At 40.8% G+C, this 16,757-nt stretch overlaps 1 protein-coding gene across 2 annotated transcripts in view; it reads left to right on the forward strand.

Moving 5' to 3' along the window:
• Positions 1-16,757, forward strand: part of CFTR (CF transmembrane conductance regulator) — a 1,712,697-nt gene that overhangs the window by 1,362,875 nt on the left and 333,065 nt on the right. For both annotated transcript variants that reach the window (XM_044088720.1, XM_044088721.1), the window contains one exon: positions 15,738-15,775. In XM_044088720.1, the coding sequence (XP_043944655.1) occupies positions 15,738-15,775 (38 nt within the window). The remainder of the gene's footprint in view (positions 1-15,737; positions 15,776-16,757) is intronic.

Below are 16,757 nucleotides of genomic sequence, written 5' to 3' on the forward strand. Positions count from 1 at the left end.
CCTGATGCTTATAGGAAAATGTTTCGAGTACAAAGAAAAAAGGCTGAGGACACTAATGATGATTTAATTGCAGTGATAAGCTCTTACTTCCACAGGTGTGTGGACAGGTAGATATGAAGTTACTATTTCCAAACTATATGGAGATCTGAAGATAAAACAGCAAGCTCTGAGCACTTTACTTGAGGATACGTGGTTTCTCAATAAAGTCTCGGATGAAGGGAGAAATATAAAAAGCAGGAAAAACAGAACTTCTTTCAGATGAGACATGCAGGAGAAGTGAATTAAGTTGTACTAAAGCTGTTTTGAATTGTGCAACGCAGTGGTGCAGCAGTTAGTGTTGTCACCTCACAGCAAGAGCTTCTCTGGTTTGATTCTCGGCTGGGGTGCCTTCTCTGCAGAGTCTGCTTGCCCTCCATGTGTTCAGTTGGGTTTCCTCCTGGTGTTCCAGATTCCTCCCACATTCCAAAGACATGTGTTTCTCCCCTTGCCTCTGCTGAAAATGGGCTCTGTCCCCAGTCTGACTTTTCTAGTAAATAAATGTTAAATAAATAAAATAAAATACATAAGCATTTATTTAAAATATGTACATAAAAAGAAGTTGCACTGTACTTGCCTCCTCAGTAAATATATAATTTTGGTTCCTTGCAGCTGACCTCCAGCTGCCACCAGGGCCTCTTCTCATCCACAGGGTCTGCTGAGCACTCCTATCACCCATGGACTTACTTTGATCCGTGTTCAAGGCCAGTGAGGCGATTTTAGACTCCTTGTAAAGAGTCATATTACTGCAAAATAGTGTTTTTGTTTATGTCTTGATGCCCATTGTGCACATAGTACATGGGTCTGTACCAGGTAATGTGAGTTTGCCTGTGTCAACCTGTATTGATCTGTGTACCCATGGAAGGAACTCTATAACTTCACCTTCATCCTTGTCACTACTGTCATTGTCATCCCTTCACAAAGTGATTCTAGTGCTCTTTGCAGGGTTGCTACACATTTTTTGGCCATATCCCCGACAACCTACCTCCTGATAAACATTGTGTAGAACATGGCATGTACATCAAAGTATTTCCTCTCCTTTACAGAACAATATTACAATATCCTTCTGAGGATGTTAAGGTTTCTAAAGTAGATGTTGCACAGCTCAAATGCATATGAACATTTGTCTGGTATAGAACCTCATGACCTTCTGGCTGCCCCATATCCTATGAGTGAAGTTTATTATTGCCTACGCAGTCATCCACTTCATTCTTGAAGGTATGAAGTGATGGGCTGAGATTAATTTAGAAGGGAAATTTATTCTATAATCATGGAACTATCTGATATTTGAAGTTCTCACATTTCATGGTACAGTCGCTATTTATTTTTACTTAAGCAGAGTGCCTACTTGTGTTCAGGTCACTAGGATGGGTATTCTAACCTAAGGATTTAAGATAGTAAGGGGTCCTGTCATGCACTATATGTCAGGCAGGAATATCATTTATGAAGGCTTTAAGGTGGAAGGTGAGGTTGTATCAGACAAGCCTTGAAGTACTTCAATTCTCCCTGTGAATAATTTTACACCTTTAATTGCATCAGATTGTATGTGCATAAGTTACAAAACAAGGTGTGCTATTGTATGACTGGTCTTGACCCAGTGGGGGATACAATAGACTACTCAGTATTTTTTTACCACTAGCAGCTTTTGCAGCATGGCATTAACTCATGGTACACTAAGTGGGTGTCCACTGTCAGGTGACAGCAGCATCAGTCTGATCATGAACCACATAATGGCAGTATTATGCTAATATGTTCATCCTTAATTCTATGCAGGCACATAAGGTGTTATCTGTGTATTACATCTGTGTTATGAATGCTTATTACATCTGTCTTATGAATGCTTATTTCTGTTAAGACAATTATGAAGTATATTTATGCATGTGTGAGTTAACCATCTACCTACTGCTATCCTGATTTCTGATATTGATGCATCAGTTAACTGATTGGTCATGCCTGCTCTGGATAGTCTAATGGCAGCTTTCCGTTTATTAGCTTCACTGGTTGTTGTAACTTCTCTACCTTATCCTTACTCACCCTTATCTGCTCTGTCCAGGGAATGCTACTGGAGTAACAAATTTGCTAATACTAATCCCTCTTTCCCTTATTGCATGGGGACAACATTGAATCTAATCCTGCATCCATTTCTATTTCATCCTGCCTGAGAAAAAAAAAGGAGTAAAAGCATTAACTCTATAAATGCCCTTAAAAGCAGTATATCACAACACTGATGGGTGCTTCCTACAAAAATTGATAAATTGTAGGCAAAGGTTTATCTGCTGCTGACTAGCATGGAGTCATGCTTAAAATGTAATTTGCATGAACCTTATGATAGCCCTGATAAATTCCCTTTATTCACAGAGGCTCCTGGGGCCAAATTAGAATTAGTAGTGGTGGTATGCTCTGTGTAGGGAACAGCAGCAGTGCTACATTTGCTTACTGTTGCAGTACCTTCATAGAATCTAATCCAGCCTCTTTAATGGTAGAGGTATATGTGTCAGACCTTCTTCTTCTTTCGGCTTTTGTTAGGGGTCGCCACAGCGGAACTCCGGTCCGCTAATAATTGGCAGTAGATTTTTACAGTGCCGAGGTGCCAGCGTGAAGCCCAACCTTCAACAAAGGCACGCCCATTCACGCATGTCTTTCAAATGCCACTCAACGGCGGGGAGGGCATGCAGACTCCACACAGAAGGCGCTCCAGCCGAGAATCGAACGGGAGAACCTCTTGCTATGAGGCGACAATTCTACCGCTGCACCACCGTGGCTTCCAAATGACTGAAATCCTTAGCTCCTCTCACCTGAGAAAACTGTCCTCAGTCCCATTATTACATGCCAGTCTATTTGCAGGAACTCAGAAAAGCAGGAAGTCCCCATTAAGAAGTGACTTAGTAGACTCATGATGTCCATATGAGGAAACTCTGCTCATCTGGCATGACTCAGCTGGTGAAAATAGTAAAGCATTTCACATTCATTCTTTGACTGCTTTCTTACTAAATAGTTTATGGTTCTACTAGTTACATCCAAATGCCAATAATCCAATAATCTACAACATCAAAAACTACTGTCTGAAACACACAAGAGGAAAAACTTAAACTGTAAGCATTTCTGCAGAGGGCAAGCCCCCCAAGTGTGTGTGTGTGTGTGTGTGTGTGTGTGTGTGTGTGTGTGTGTGTGTGTGTGTATATATATATATATATATATATATATATATATATAGTACGTTTGCGGTCACACAGACAGCAAGAGGGGAGCCATCTCCTAAAACAAATGAATTACTGTAGGCACAAAGACAGAAACCACTCTGGCAATAATTTTTAATGGGAAACAGTAACTAGCATTTGGACCCCTGTATCTTGTGTCTTGGGCACCTGATGCTTGGGAACAGTAACTCAGTGATGCGCAGAGGTTCCCTTATTTCTCGATGTCATGCCAAGCTTAATGACATAAATGTCCTTAATGTAGTGTCTTTAATGTAGCTGTAAGTGATCAGGCCTGTACCTGGACTGGGAAGAGTCTGTATGTTCCAAATACCACTTCCTTTTTAAGGATGTCTTTCTCTTTCATCTCAGCTTTGCTATGATCCAGACAGCACTGACTGGTCCCCAGTCTCCAAAGCCATCAGTGATGCTGAGGCCGATGTCTTTACTAATATTTTATCTGTACTGCTGGGGATGGAACTGCCCTTGTAAGCAGAGAAGAGTTAGATGTTGCAGTTTAAACTAGGACACTAAGTAGATTACATTAATTGAGCCAGTGCATGAAGTCCATCCAAGCTCTTAATGTTCTTCATTCTGTTGGGAGTCTTCTTGCCTTCATGAACCACTATGTAGAGATTCAGATAAAAATCATTTATGTTTGGGATCCATGAAATCATATTTAGATTACCACTGACTCCTTTGGAAAGGGGTTATTCACCCAGTTAGTCACATCACAGTGACTAGTGATGAATAAAAAAGAAAAAAAGTTCTGTAAATGTTCCTGTTAAGGATGCTAAGCTGTTTAATTAGTTTTTTTTAATATTCTCATCCATGGTTGGTGTAGTACATATTCAAGTGTTTTACTATGGTTGTGGAATGTTATTATCAGGTGTGTGAATTTTCCCATGAAATTCACATTTATGACTGGTTTTAACTCTTTGTGAGGAAATTATGTCATCTTCAAAAGTCAAGGCTTATAAATGTGTAAATGTTGTAAAAAAATTAGGAATGTTTCAATAGATGTTTATCAGTGGTTGTTTCAATGAATATTATATCTGATATTGTTAATCCTCGTTCATTCCTTACATATGGGTATCGGTTCCGACCTCGGAACCGAGCCGGCCATCTTCCAAGCTCGCATCAGCTACAAACTCTCGAGCTAAAACTCTTACCCAGAATTCCCCTCTCCCTGTTACCTCAGATTTCATTTGCCGCGTCACCATTCGGTTGTGTCAAGCTACTTCTCTTGAGCTAAGTACAATATTTGTTGTCATTCTAGTCTAAAAACAACTTTTTCTCTCAGAAAAGTTTCTAAATTGCTTTTTTCTTACCTTATTGCATTTAGCGACTATTTTTTCTAAAATCTTTTTTTCCAGTCTTTTTACCGCAAGGTATTTTCTTCTATACCATTGTTGGTAGACCTCTTTTCTTCATTACCTTCAGGTATTTCTTGTACTATTGCTGGTATTCTTTCTGTTTCATTCTTTTCTATCATGGATAAAAAAGGTCATCCAGGATTTAAGAGATGTTCAGATTGTGGACATAAATTACCTACTTCAGATGCACATTCTCTGTGTGTCTATTGTTTGGGTGTGCCTCATTTATCAGTTGATCCGCCCTGTGCAATTTGTAAGAACTTCTCTAACAGGACGTTGACTGAGAGGAAAAATAAATTGTTACTGAAGGGACTACTCAAATCTCCCTTTTCAGAGGCTATTTCTAGGTCAGAGGTCTCAACCCCTCCTAGATCCCATAAGAAAAAAACTGATGATCTTTCAAAGGCCAAATCTCTTCCTTCGTCCCCGGTTGGGGACTCCCATCAACCGAGACCCAGGAAGGCTAAGCTTTCTACTTTGGATCTGACTCTTTCGGCTCCAGCACTTTTGGTGCCTAGACCCTCAGCACCGAGGCCATTGGCGCCATCTGTGACTTCTTCAACAAGACCATTGGCGCCATCTGTGACTTCGGCACCAACTAGCATGCCCTTTACCGTATCGGTACTGGGGGGCTCCTCAAGTCAGACCTCTATACCGGTACCGACTATCCTGTCGGCACAGATTGTAACCACATCAGCTGTGATACTTTACCCGGAACCGACAACTCAGTTACTGACACCAATTTTTTCAGTCCCAGCTTCGGCACCGACAACCACTTTGGCACTGACCTTACTGTTGGTGCAGACCATGACTTCGGCACTGATGATTTCCTCGGTGCAGAGACCTGTAGTACAGTCCCTTATGGCACCATTGTTTTCAGTGCAGACTGGTGATGTGGGCACCGAGTCACCGAGCTTGTCCCATCTGTGGATAAACCTGACTCCCACTCAGCCGTGTCCATGAAATCCACTAGAAGCCTCTCTGAACATGACGTGTTGTGTCTTGTGGATCAAGTGCTTTTGGCCAGAGGTATCCTGCCCCCCCACCCCCGGACCTATCCTTCTTTGGGAGGTGATCATTCTTTGCCAAAGACCCTTACTTATTCTCCTTATTCATTGCCTTTGAAGCCCTTTGATATGGCACAGTCTTCCCCCTTTATGGTTCCCTTCATGGACCTCACTAAGGAACTGCAGTTGCCTTCATGGCAGGAGAGTTTTGCTACAACCCAGGATGTCAGCTGTGGCGTACATAATTTGGTGTTTCACAGCCATCCAGGGACTCTGAGTTGGCAGGCTGAGCCACTTAGCGGAGGGGTCACTTCTGTGCAGGACACTCACCCCTCTTCAGGTGGACCGGCTTTCCATGGAGAAGGCTTTGGCATCTGCTGGCAATACTGTGCTGTCAATCTCCCCGCCCTCCTCTGGCCCACTGTGTACACAAGTCGCTCCTAGTGGACACCGGGCGCAAGGGCCTCAGGATGTACTCCCACAGGAAACCCCTTTTGCGTTGTCTTCCTCAGCTTCTCCCTCTGAGGAAGTTCATCGCAAAAGCTTGTGCAAGAGGAAGCACATGGACTCCACAGAGGAGTCCCTTACTGAAGACACAGACTTCGATGATGGGGAAGGAGCCCCTCGCTCACCCTCTGAGGTATCCTTTGGTGATATCCTCAAAATCCTTAAACAGAGAGGTGACTGACAGCTCTCTAACCCAACCTCTGAAGAGTCTGTGTTCCTGCAGGCCTTTCGTGCCTGGCCCCCTACCTCCTGGGTTACTCCACCTGCCGACGAACTGGTCCGGCTCATCGTGCAGTGTATGTGGAAGGCTCCTGACACCATTGAGGCCATTCCCCGGAGGCCAGATAAATTTTTGTCCCTTCCTGCTACTGACCTCCATTGGTCCAAAGGTCTTCCTGTAGATGCTGTCGTGGTGGCGGACGCAACCAAGAAGGACCTGGCGGAAGAAGAAAACCAGACTGTCCATCCGCTCAACAAAGAGTCACAGGCTCTGGACAGAATAGGGAAGCGTACTTTTGCATCAGCGACCTTTGCAATCAGGTTCCTGAATTATATGGCACACTTCACCAGGCTTCAAAGGGATTTAGTATCTGAGCTCTCTGAAACTTTGGCTGGTGCCGTGTCTGATGAGGTCTGTGACAAAGTGGCCTCTCAGCTGGCTACCATTGAATCGATGTCAAACTCCTCCATGTGCCTGATATCTCATGCATCAGAAGGAGCAGCTAGAGTTCAGGTGTTGTTTTGAGACGGCATGCCTGGATGCGCTTATGTAATTTCGCGGAACCCTTCAAGGCTTACTTTCTCAATGCTCCCATCGAAGCCTCTTCACTGTTTGGACCCAAAGTTAAAAGTACACTGGCCAGATGTGAACAGGATGGTAAGACCCTTTCTGCCGTAGGTGTCCATTATTCTTCCCCTCAACGTGCTTTCTCTAGAAACCAGCAGAGTGGGAAGATATGGTACAAAAAGTGTCAAGGTCCTTTCCGTGACACACAGGCCGAGTTCTCCCCTAGAGGCAGAGGGAGGAAAGTCTCAGGGAAGATGCCCTTTTTGGGGCAGAGGGGGTCCGCATAACTAGGGTTCCAGGAATTCTTTTCCTGGTCAATCCTATCAGCGCTCCTAATGTCTGGCCCAACTCCTTTCCTCTGGAGGTGGTTGGAGATCGTTTCTCCTTGTACCCTTCTGCCTGGCTAACCATCACCACCGACTCTTGGGTACAAAGGATAATAACCAGAGGTTACCATATCCCCTTCGATCTTTGTCCTGCCCCCCCAACAAACTTACCCGACGTTCCACCCAGTCAAAGGGGAGAAGCAGCACTAGAGATAGCAAAGCTGCTACGAAAAAGAGTCATCCAAATAGTTCCTCCAGACCAGATAGGATTCGGATTCTATTCAAGACTATTTTTGGTGCCAAAGAAAACCGGGGACTGGAGACCAATTTTGGATCTCAGTGTATTGAACAAGTTTGTGAGAGTACAAAAATTCCAGATGGTCACAATACAGTCTATCCTCTTGGTTTTGGAAAAAGATGATTGGATGTGCTCGATAGATCTTCAAGATGCGTACTACCACATAAAAGTGGACAGGCCATCAAGAAGATTTCTACGCTTCCGTGTGGGAGCCAGTCACTGCCAGTTCAGAGTACTGCTCTTTGGACTCTCTACATCCCCCAGAGTGTTCACAAAGTGCAGACGACTGGCTCATCTTCTCCCCCACCAGACATCTATTGGAAGAAGCCCTGGCATACTCTCTCCTCATTTCAAAAAGGCTAGGCATAACCATAAACTGGCAGAAATCCAATCTCACCCCATCTCAGTCCACATAATTCATAGGGGTCATATTGGCTACAAAGAATTGCAGAGCATCCATTCCAGAGCACAGAATTCTAAGGATAAAGCAACAACTGATCCCAATCCTTTCAAGGGAGAAATCCACAGCTCACTCTGTCCTACAGCTGTTGGGTTCCATGGCAGCCTGTAACACCATTGTCCCCCTGACCAGGTTTCACATGAGGCTTCTACAGTGGCTACTGCTCACCCAATGATATCCTTTTCAGCATCCTCTTTCAGCTAAGATTCGAGTAACCCACAAGTGCAAACAGGATTTAAATTGGTGGATGACCCACAACCCGTCACAATGGTCTCGCCCTTTCTCCCCCCAGCAGCCCAAGGTTACAGTGACCACGGATGCCTCCCTGATGGGGTGGGGGGGCTGTGTCAGGGTCAGACAGTCCAAGGTACTTGATCCGTATTGGAGGCCCAACTGCATATAAATGTTCTGGAGCTGAGTGGGGTGCTTCTGGTTTTGCAAGCATTCCATCCCCTGCTGCAGTTCAGGACTATTGCGATTCAATTAGACAATATGGTGGTGGTCTGGTACATCAACAAACAGGGTGGAACCAAATCTTACCCCCTTTGTCGAGAGACCATGAGGATATGGCAATGGGCGATGGCTACCAACCGTTTTCTTCTAGCAATGCACATTCCTGGGAGTTCCAACGTGATAGCAGACAGACTCAGCAGGTGCATTCTACAAACTCACGAGTGGTCCCTGAATCCCTTGATAGTGGCGGAGATCTTCCACCACTGGGGCTGTCCTTGCTGTGACCTCTTTGCATCCCCGACCAACTACAAATGCAGCAACTACTTCGCTCTGATTCCTCCTCCAGGACAGTCACCCAGGGATGCTCTAGTCCACGATTGGCCCTCGGGTCTTCTTTATGCCTTTCCACCTCTTCCTCTCATTCCCCAGTTTCTGAAGAAAGCCCGTTGGTTGAAAAGCAAGGTGATCCTCATAGCACCATATTGGCCTCATCAGATTTGGTTCCCCTTCCTTTGGCCTTACCTGCTAGATCAACCATGGATTCTCCATCCAACCCCGGGGTTGATCTCCCATCCACAGAATCTTATTCATCCCAACCTGGACAGCCTGAAGCTCACAGCTTGGCTCCTCCAATTCCCTTGATTGCCAGGCAGAATGATCTTTCTTTACCAGTACGGGACATTCTTATTGCATCTCATAAGTCTTCCACTAGAATAACTTATCTTAGCAAGAGGAAAAGATTTACCTGTTGGCTGAAAGAAAAGCAAGTAGATCCTTTTTCAGCACCAGTGTTGATAGTTCTAGACTATCTAGCCGATCTATTTCAATCAGGTCTATCGGCCTCTCCATTAGAGTTCATTTGGGTGCAATATCTAATTTCCATTAGGGTGCCCAAGACTCCTCTCTTATGTCTCACAAATTATGCATGACCTTCATAAAAGGTGTGAATCATCTGAAGCCCCCTTTTAGAGAACCTATTCAACCATGGGACCTGTCATTAGTTCTACAAGCTCTGACAATGGCACCTTTTGAACCAGCTTCTTCATGCGACCTCAAATATTTGTCATGGAAAACCTTGTTTTTGGTCGCCATTACTTCTACCAGACATATCTCTGAGCTTCAAGCCTTATGCATCAAGAGTCCATACTTGATTTTTCATAGAGATAGAGTGTCTTTGAGAACTAATCCTTCCTTTCTGCCAAAAGTGATTTCTGAAATGTCCATTACTCAAGCCATTGAATTGCCAGTTTTTCTTCCCCAGTCATTCAAAGGAGAGTATTGCCTACATACCCTAGATATTCACAGGCAAATTCTCTTCTACTTGAATAGGACTAAGGCCTCTCGTAAATCAGACCAGTTATTTTTGGCCTGTTCTGGACCTAGCTTAGGATGTGTTGTTGCTAAGGTCACATTGGCTAGATGGTTGAAAGACCTTGTGACCTTCATTTATACACAACGTAATATTCCATTACCGACTACCATCAAGGGTCATTCGACAAAGTCGGTGGCAACTTCTGCTGCCTTCCATGCCAGAGCTTCTTTACATGACATCTGTGAAGCTGCAACTTGGGCTACGCCTCATACCTTCATCAATCATTACAAATTGGATTTGGCCTCCAGGGGAAGAGCATCTTTTGGTTCTATGGTGCTCAGGAATGTCCTTCCATGAGAGCCTCCCAGGAATAGAGTTAGCTGGGGACTCTGACCCATATGTAAGGAATGAACAAGGATTAACAATATCAGATAAAGAATTTATGTCTTACCATAACATTCCATCTGTATTGTTGATCCTCGTTCAGTCATTACGACCCTCCCTCCTTCCCCTTCCTGTGGCTTCTAGTGGATCTCACCATCCGGTTCTTTTAGGTCATTTGACCACAGGTAGCCTCTACCTTCTTTTGACTTGTAAACTCAATCTGAGGTAACAGGGAGAGGGGAAGTCTGGGTAAGAGTTTTAGCTTGAGAGTTTGTAGCTGACTCAACCTTGGAAGATGGCCATCTCAGTTCCGAGGTCAGAACCGATACCCATATGTAATGACTGAACGAGGATCAACAATACAGATGGAACATTATGGTAAGACATAACTTCTTTTTTATTAACATAAATCTTGATTATGAATGTAATCACCACTTATTAATTTTCTGAGACAGATGCAAATAATGCTTTATATGCAATCTTTTTGTTCCAGTAATCACTTATTGATTAAGGTACTGATACTTGCTAAGGTTATTGATGATGTTTCCTCTTTTACTAATGAGTTTAGTGAAAAATTTATTTTAATTTGCGCTGCTATGCTGTGCTGGATCCAAAGTCTTCTTAAGACACACAGTCTTGCTGTGCTGTTTACTGCTGAATAAGAGACACAGAGCTTTGCATGACTCCATTTGTAGTCATTTAAAAGCACCAAGCCTTTCAAATTGCACACTGATAAAGAAATATATTTTGCAGCTATAAGCACAGTTACAGATAACTAATTTTTATAACAAATGACGCATACTCTTTCTGTCAGATTGTAGCATATATTTACAAAGTTTTCCTTCATTACAAATATGAATGATGACTTCTACAAAATACCTCTCTCTGTCCCTCTCTCTCTCATAACTGAACTATTACAATTGTTATATAGAGTGCTAGTCACGCACATAGATTTTGTTATTTCCTCTTGGTATCTTTTTTTGGCCTTCTGTAGGAAGTCACATGTCTGTTTTTAGAGTTTTCTATTGTCCTGTCAGCAGTTCCGCTGATGTGAAAATGCACAAATGCATGCAATCAGAATAACAGAAGTATGAAAGGAAACATCTGTTCTGTTCCTATTGAAAAAACATCACATATTGCTGAGTTTAGATATTTGTTCTGCAAACATGAGAAAATCATGTAATACTTGATTTCCAATATTGCTTTGTTAAGCTTTTTCTGATGCTGTGAAGAGAAGTCTATCTGTTATACATATAGTGTGAATGCCCATTTTACATTGCTAAACTCTATACATATATTCAAGCAAACTTTTTATTCTATGCTTTATCTTTCAGCATATTTACAACAGAATTAATTTCAGCCTTATACTCATAATCTCTAACAATTCCCTCTTTTTTTAAACATACTCAAAACACTATATACTGATATGTATTTTTGATCACATTATATAGAAAACACATTAAGAAACAGAACCTTTAGTCTTTTTTTGATACAAGTCAAAATGCAATTTTAAATAGTTAATACAATTATATCAAGTATTACTACCAAAACTGAATGTATTTAACAACTTTTTCTTTTGCAGACCATTCTGTGAAAATATATTATTAGTTATGAGCTGTGTCTGCTTTAGTTTTATTTTTTAACTTGATTAATTTATTCTTTTGCAATAACAGAATTTAATTTATGACTTAGAACTGTTCCATTAACTCTTTACTTTTATTATATAAGAGGCAATATCTGTGTGCTACTGCAAGCATTTATACACTGCTGGAAATATACAGTTTCAATGTCATTTTAATCATAACATTGTGGTTATATTTCTGAACTGCCCATAAACTTTAATTGACAGTGAAATATACTCTGAAAAATACTGTTTACATATTAGTCCATTAGCTGTAATAAAGCAATTTTAAGCCATCTCTTGTTTTTTAAACCATCTCTTGTTTTTTAAACCATTTCTTGTATAGCTTTACAGTCATAATCTGTAACATTTAGTATTTTAACTGCACACTGATTGCCGATATAAATTAAGTACTAAATAATATGACCCACGGCACTGCAAAGATTAGTACCCCTGATGAAGTCACTTACTTGTAACCAGAAGCTGCAGAACTGTTCCATAATGCTATGTTATGTGAAAATAAGTACTAGTTTTTGTAGTGAGTGCATGGACTTGTTTTTCTCTGATGAATGCATTTTATACAACCAATTGGCTGACTCAATCAGTGAGGGACATGAAGTGTGACTCAGCAGTAACCAGAAAATCACCTGTGCCATAAAGTCTTCTAGATGCTGGCATCTGTGATAATACAAGTCTTGTCGACTTACTGTTTATTACCGTTATCCTTTCTTATTATTCTCATTTTTTCTTCATGTTCTCCTTCACTTCTCCTCATTCCTGTCACATTTATCTCTGTCATGCTGATGCTTTATTAATATCTACAGTGAATATTTATTTTCTTTTTATTTATATTTTCTGTTTTACTCTGTGGACAAAACATTACGTCTACTACAAGTGCCCATAAACTACTATCACAAAACAGACTTGCAAGTGCAATAACTCCCACTAGCATGATCTTAATTAAAGGAGAATTCCACCCAAATGTCAAGTTTTCTTTCCCAAAAAAGTGATTTTCCTTCCCTATAATTCCACATTACACTTGTCACATGCAGAAAAAGCATAATGTAATAATTTTTCCATTTGTTTTATGTTTGAGTTTATTTCTGTTTGCCTATCTTTCCTGCATTTGTCTCATTATCTGTTACATCACAAAGGCTACTAAGAGTGGCAGAATGATTTGATTAGATCACTTATTCCAACTACAGAGCCATTAAGGAAACAATGGCTCTTATGCAATGGCATTTAAATGTGCCTTATCAATCATAGATTGCCAGCCTCATATAAAGTGTACCCTGGAGTCTGAGCCAAAGCAAGGCTTTCAAGCTTAATTTTCAGATGCAAAAAAAATTCACATTTATTTGTCTATTACAAATTAAAATTAAACTTTATTTATCTATTTGCAAATAGCTTGTCTTTAATCAAATTCTGAGTGCAACAAAGGGAAACAATATTTTCATCTTACACTTCTTATTTTCTATCAGTATTTGATTTTGCATTTTTTCTACACTGCATTTCCTGTAAAAGTGCATCTTTTTTTTTTTTTGCATTGCATACAGTGTTTTGTTGAGATAAGTCAAGTGAGTGGAGAAAGGAAGATTGACGTCAAAGACTAATTCTAGGTACAGTATTAAAATCTGTGAATGCAACACAAACCATCTCAGCCTATTAACAAAATAAATAGTAACACCTATTAATCACAGGGGTCAGATTTTTCACACTTTAATATTGAAATACATTTGTTACTTTGAAAACAGCAATTAACTCATCTATATTTTCCAGTCTGTCATTCAAACATTCCTTAAATTGTTGTAGCAGAAATGGCCACTGATGAAAATCAAAGGAGGCAAAGTAATTAAAAAATGCAGACTGATGCCGGCAGTCATGGTTCTGATGTAAGCTGCTGACAGAGAAAACCACAGTAAATGATCCTCATGTCTGTCCCTCTAAAATGACATCAGGAAGGCAAACTCATTGACTGTAAAGCAAAATCTAGCTGCCCATTGCAGCTCCCTTTCAGAGCATTTTAGGGCATAATAAATTAGAAAAAAATAATAACCACTTACTTTGATACAGAGACATTAGTATGCAGAAAAACATGTTTTTTTTTTCATTTTTTTGTGTGCAGTTCTCCTTTAGTTACCTAGTCCTGATACCACTCAACCCCATTAAACTGTATAGCCCTACTAGAGCCCTAACTAATCAAAGTCAATAACCCTGAAGTCCCAGGTAGCTCCCCAAACTTAAAACCTCCACTCTCTCCCTAAATCAATCTCCCATAGTGCTGTCTAACCCTAAACTCCTGTCCCACTCCCTATACATAAAACTCCAATGCAAGGCCCCGACCTAAACTTACAGCCCACTCTCTAAGCCTAAAACTCTCCTCCTACTCCCTAACCCTAAAACTCCCTTCCTGCTCCCTGTATCTAAATATCCCTCCAGATCATTGCCTGAAACCATACGTTACACTTCCACCCCCAACTCCCTCTCTACAACTGCCACACTTACCTTGCTTGAAAGTGAATAATAATACATTCAGGTAAGATGTTGCAGCTACAGTCTGTCCACACAGCTGCCACACCTTGCCTGAGCACATATTTAAGGTTGTGCAGCGGCTTGTGCAAGCTGCATAGTTTCATAGATGTGTACTAGGCTAATGACTACTAGGGCCCTTGTAAGCCTAGCCACGCAACCCAAATGTGACCCAGAAATGTGATTTATTTAAGGGGTTATTTACTGACTGCCTCTGTCCATCAGTGACATTGGTGCCAGAGCAGGGATGAATTTATGATTACCCATCCATTGGTCCAAGTTGCACTTAAATAAGGATAGGAAGGAACTCTGCTTCACATGGATGGGGAGCCTGTTGCAGAAAATGCTCAAGACACTCAAGTCCTTGTGTTTGAGACAGAGGACTTTGAATACCTGAGACTAGGGTGCATGTAGCACACTCAAGGGTTCTGTTTGGCAGTCTTAACTGTCATACATGCACTCTGATAAGGCGTTCTGCATTAACAAGTTTAACTTTTTTTGTCTTGTCATAGTTTATCAAAACTACACTGACTTACATGAAGGCAGCTGTCAGTGTACTGCAGTACTGCAGCGTTTTTCCCACTTTTCTCCCACTGAAGTGAAATTACGGAGTTGGTTTCTATAAGCTAGATATATGTGTGTGTGGAAAAAATTACCCACATTTTTTGTTTTGTTTTTATGCTTTTTTTCAAGTTACATTTTTCAATGTTTAAAAATTGCTTAAAAATGACTTGCTGCGGGATGAATTGATTTAAGATAAGTAAAGGATTTATTCACAATCCCTGTAATTGTTTCAGTCATCAATCTGTCGTATTTTGTTTTGTTGACCCTTAAGGTATCGTATATGTATAATTGCATACTTATTTTACCCGCAGCTCAGTACATCAAAAGTTACTTTGCTGTGGTACTGTAATGGTCACTTGGTTTGAAGAAAAGGAAAAAAATGAGTTTCTTTTTGTTTCGAAGTTTCCATTTGTCCAGGTTTGTGGAGCCTCAGTAGTAGTATGTCTAGATACTGGAGATATGAGAAAAGAGCCCTCATGTTAGATGGTGCAGCTCTACTGCAAAAATTATCATATTATACTGCTAATATTGTTTTAGTTTGGGGACATGTCTAGAAGTCAGTTTTGAATATTACTAGCTTTATCTACTTGCAAACTATCATGCTAAGAATTGTCTTATTTTATGATATATCAAACACACATCAAGAACTTAGTCATCTTGAGTAATAAGTAAAAAATGTCTATATTTAGCTGTTACATTTGTTATAGATATACCAATGCAGTAATAATGACAAATTAATTTTTATATACAAAACAGTTTTACATATTCTTCAGACCTGTATAGAGGTTCCCATATATAAATAATAACTCACTTGACAACAGTTTTTTCTATAAATTCCTGTCATTAATGTATTCTGAAGTTTTTTTTGTTTGTTTCTGTTCAGGTTGCTGCCTCACTTGCTGGAGTATTGCTGATTAAAAAGTAAGTAGGACTACCTTGTAAGCTCATATGTTGTTACTTTTAAACTTATGTTACTTTGCTACTGTGCCGATATGCTATCCTTCTTAACCACTGGAGAATGGTGACACAATTTCACAAGAAGAACAAACTTTGGCTAGTCCTTATGTTTTCTATCCATGCTGTATAGTGTAATTAAGGAATAAAGCATAGTAAGCTGTAGCCTGTGTGGAAGTTAACCCACACCTCATATACTAGTAGTAGCCTGTGTGGACGTTAACCCACACCTGATATACTTTTTATTTATTTTATTTATCATTTGGTTACCGGGAAAGTCCGACTTGGAATGAAGCCGATTTTCAGTGGAGGCCTGGGGAGAAATGCTCCAGATGCATATCTTTATAAAGTGGGAGGAAACCGGAGCACCAAGAGAAAACCCACACAAATGCAGGCAGGACATGCAGACTCCGCACAGATGGCACTCCAGCTGAGAATCAAACCAGAGGACCTCTTGCTGTGAGGCAACAATGCAACCGCTGCACCACTGCGCCATCCAGTTGTTACTTTATTACTTAGTAACAAAGTTTGCTAGTTGTTACTTAGGTGCTACTAGTTATAGCCTGTGTGGAAGTTAACCCACACATCTTATACTACTTGTAGCCTGTGTGAAAGTTAACCCACACCTCATATATTAGTTGTAGCCCATGTGGAAGTTAACCGACACCTCATACACTAGTTGTAGCCTATGTAGAAGTTAACCCACACCTCATATGCTAGTTGTAGCTTGTGTGGAAGTTAACCCACACCTCATGTACTAGTTGTAGCCTGTGTGGAAGTTAACCCACCCCTCATATGCTACTATTATAAGCTACAGAGGAATGAATTAACCACACAAGAAGTAAATAAGTCTGAAATTAACAGATTTAGTATATAAACTACTTGAATATACATGCTGCATATATATATATATATATATATATATATAGAGAGAGAGAGAGAGATACAT

The sequence above is a fragment of the Protopterus annectens genome, chromosome 11.part0 (assembly GCF_019279795.1).
Source record: "Protopterus annectens isolate FY-2018-M chromosome 11.part0, PAN1.0, whole genome shotgun sequence".
Taxonomy (NCBI): Eukaryota; Metazoa; Chordata; order Ceratodontiformes; family Protopteridae; genus Protopterus; species Protopterus annectens.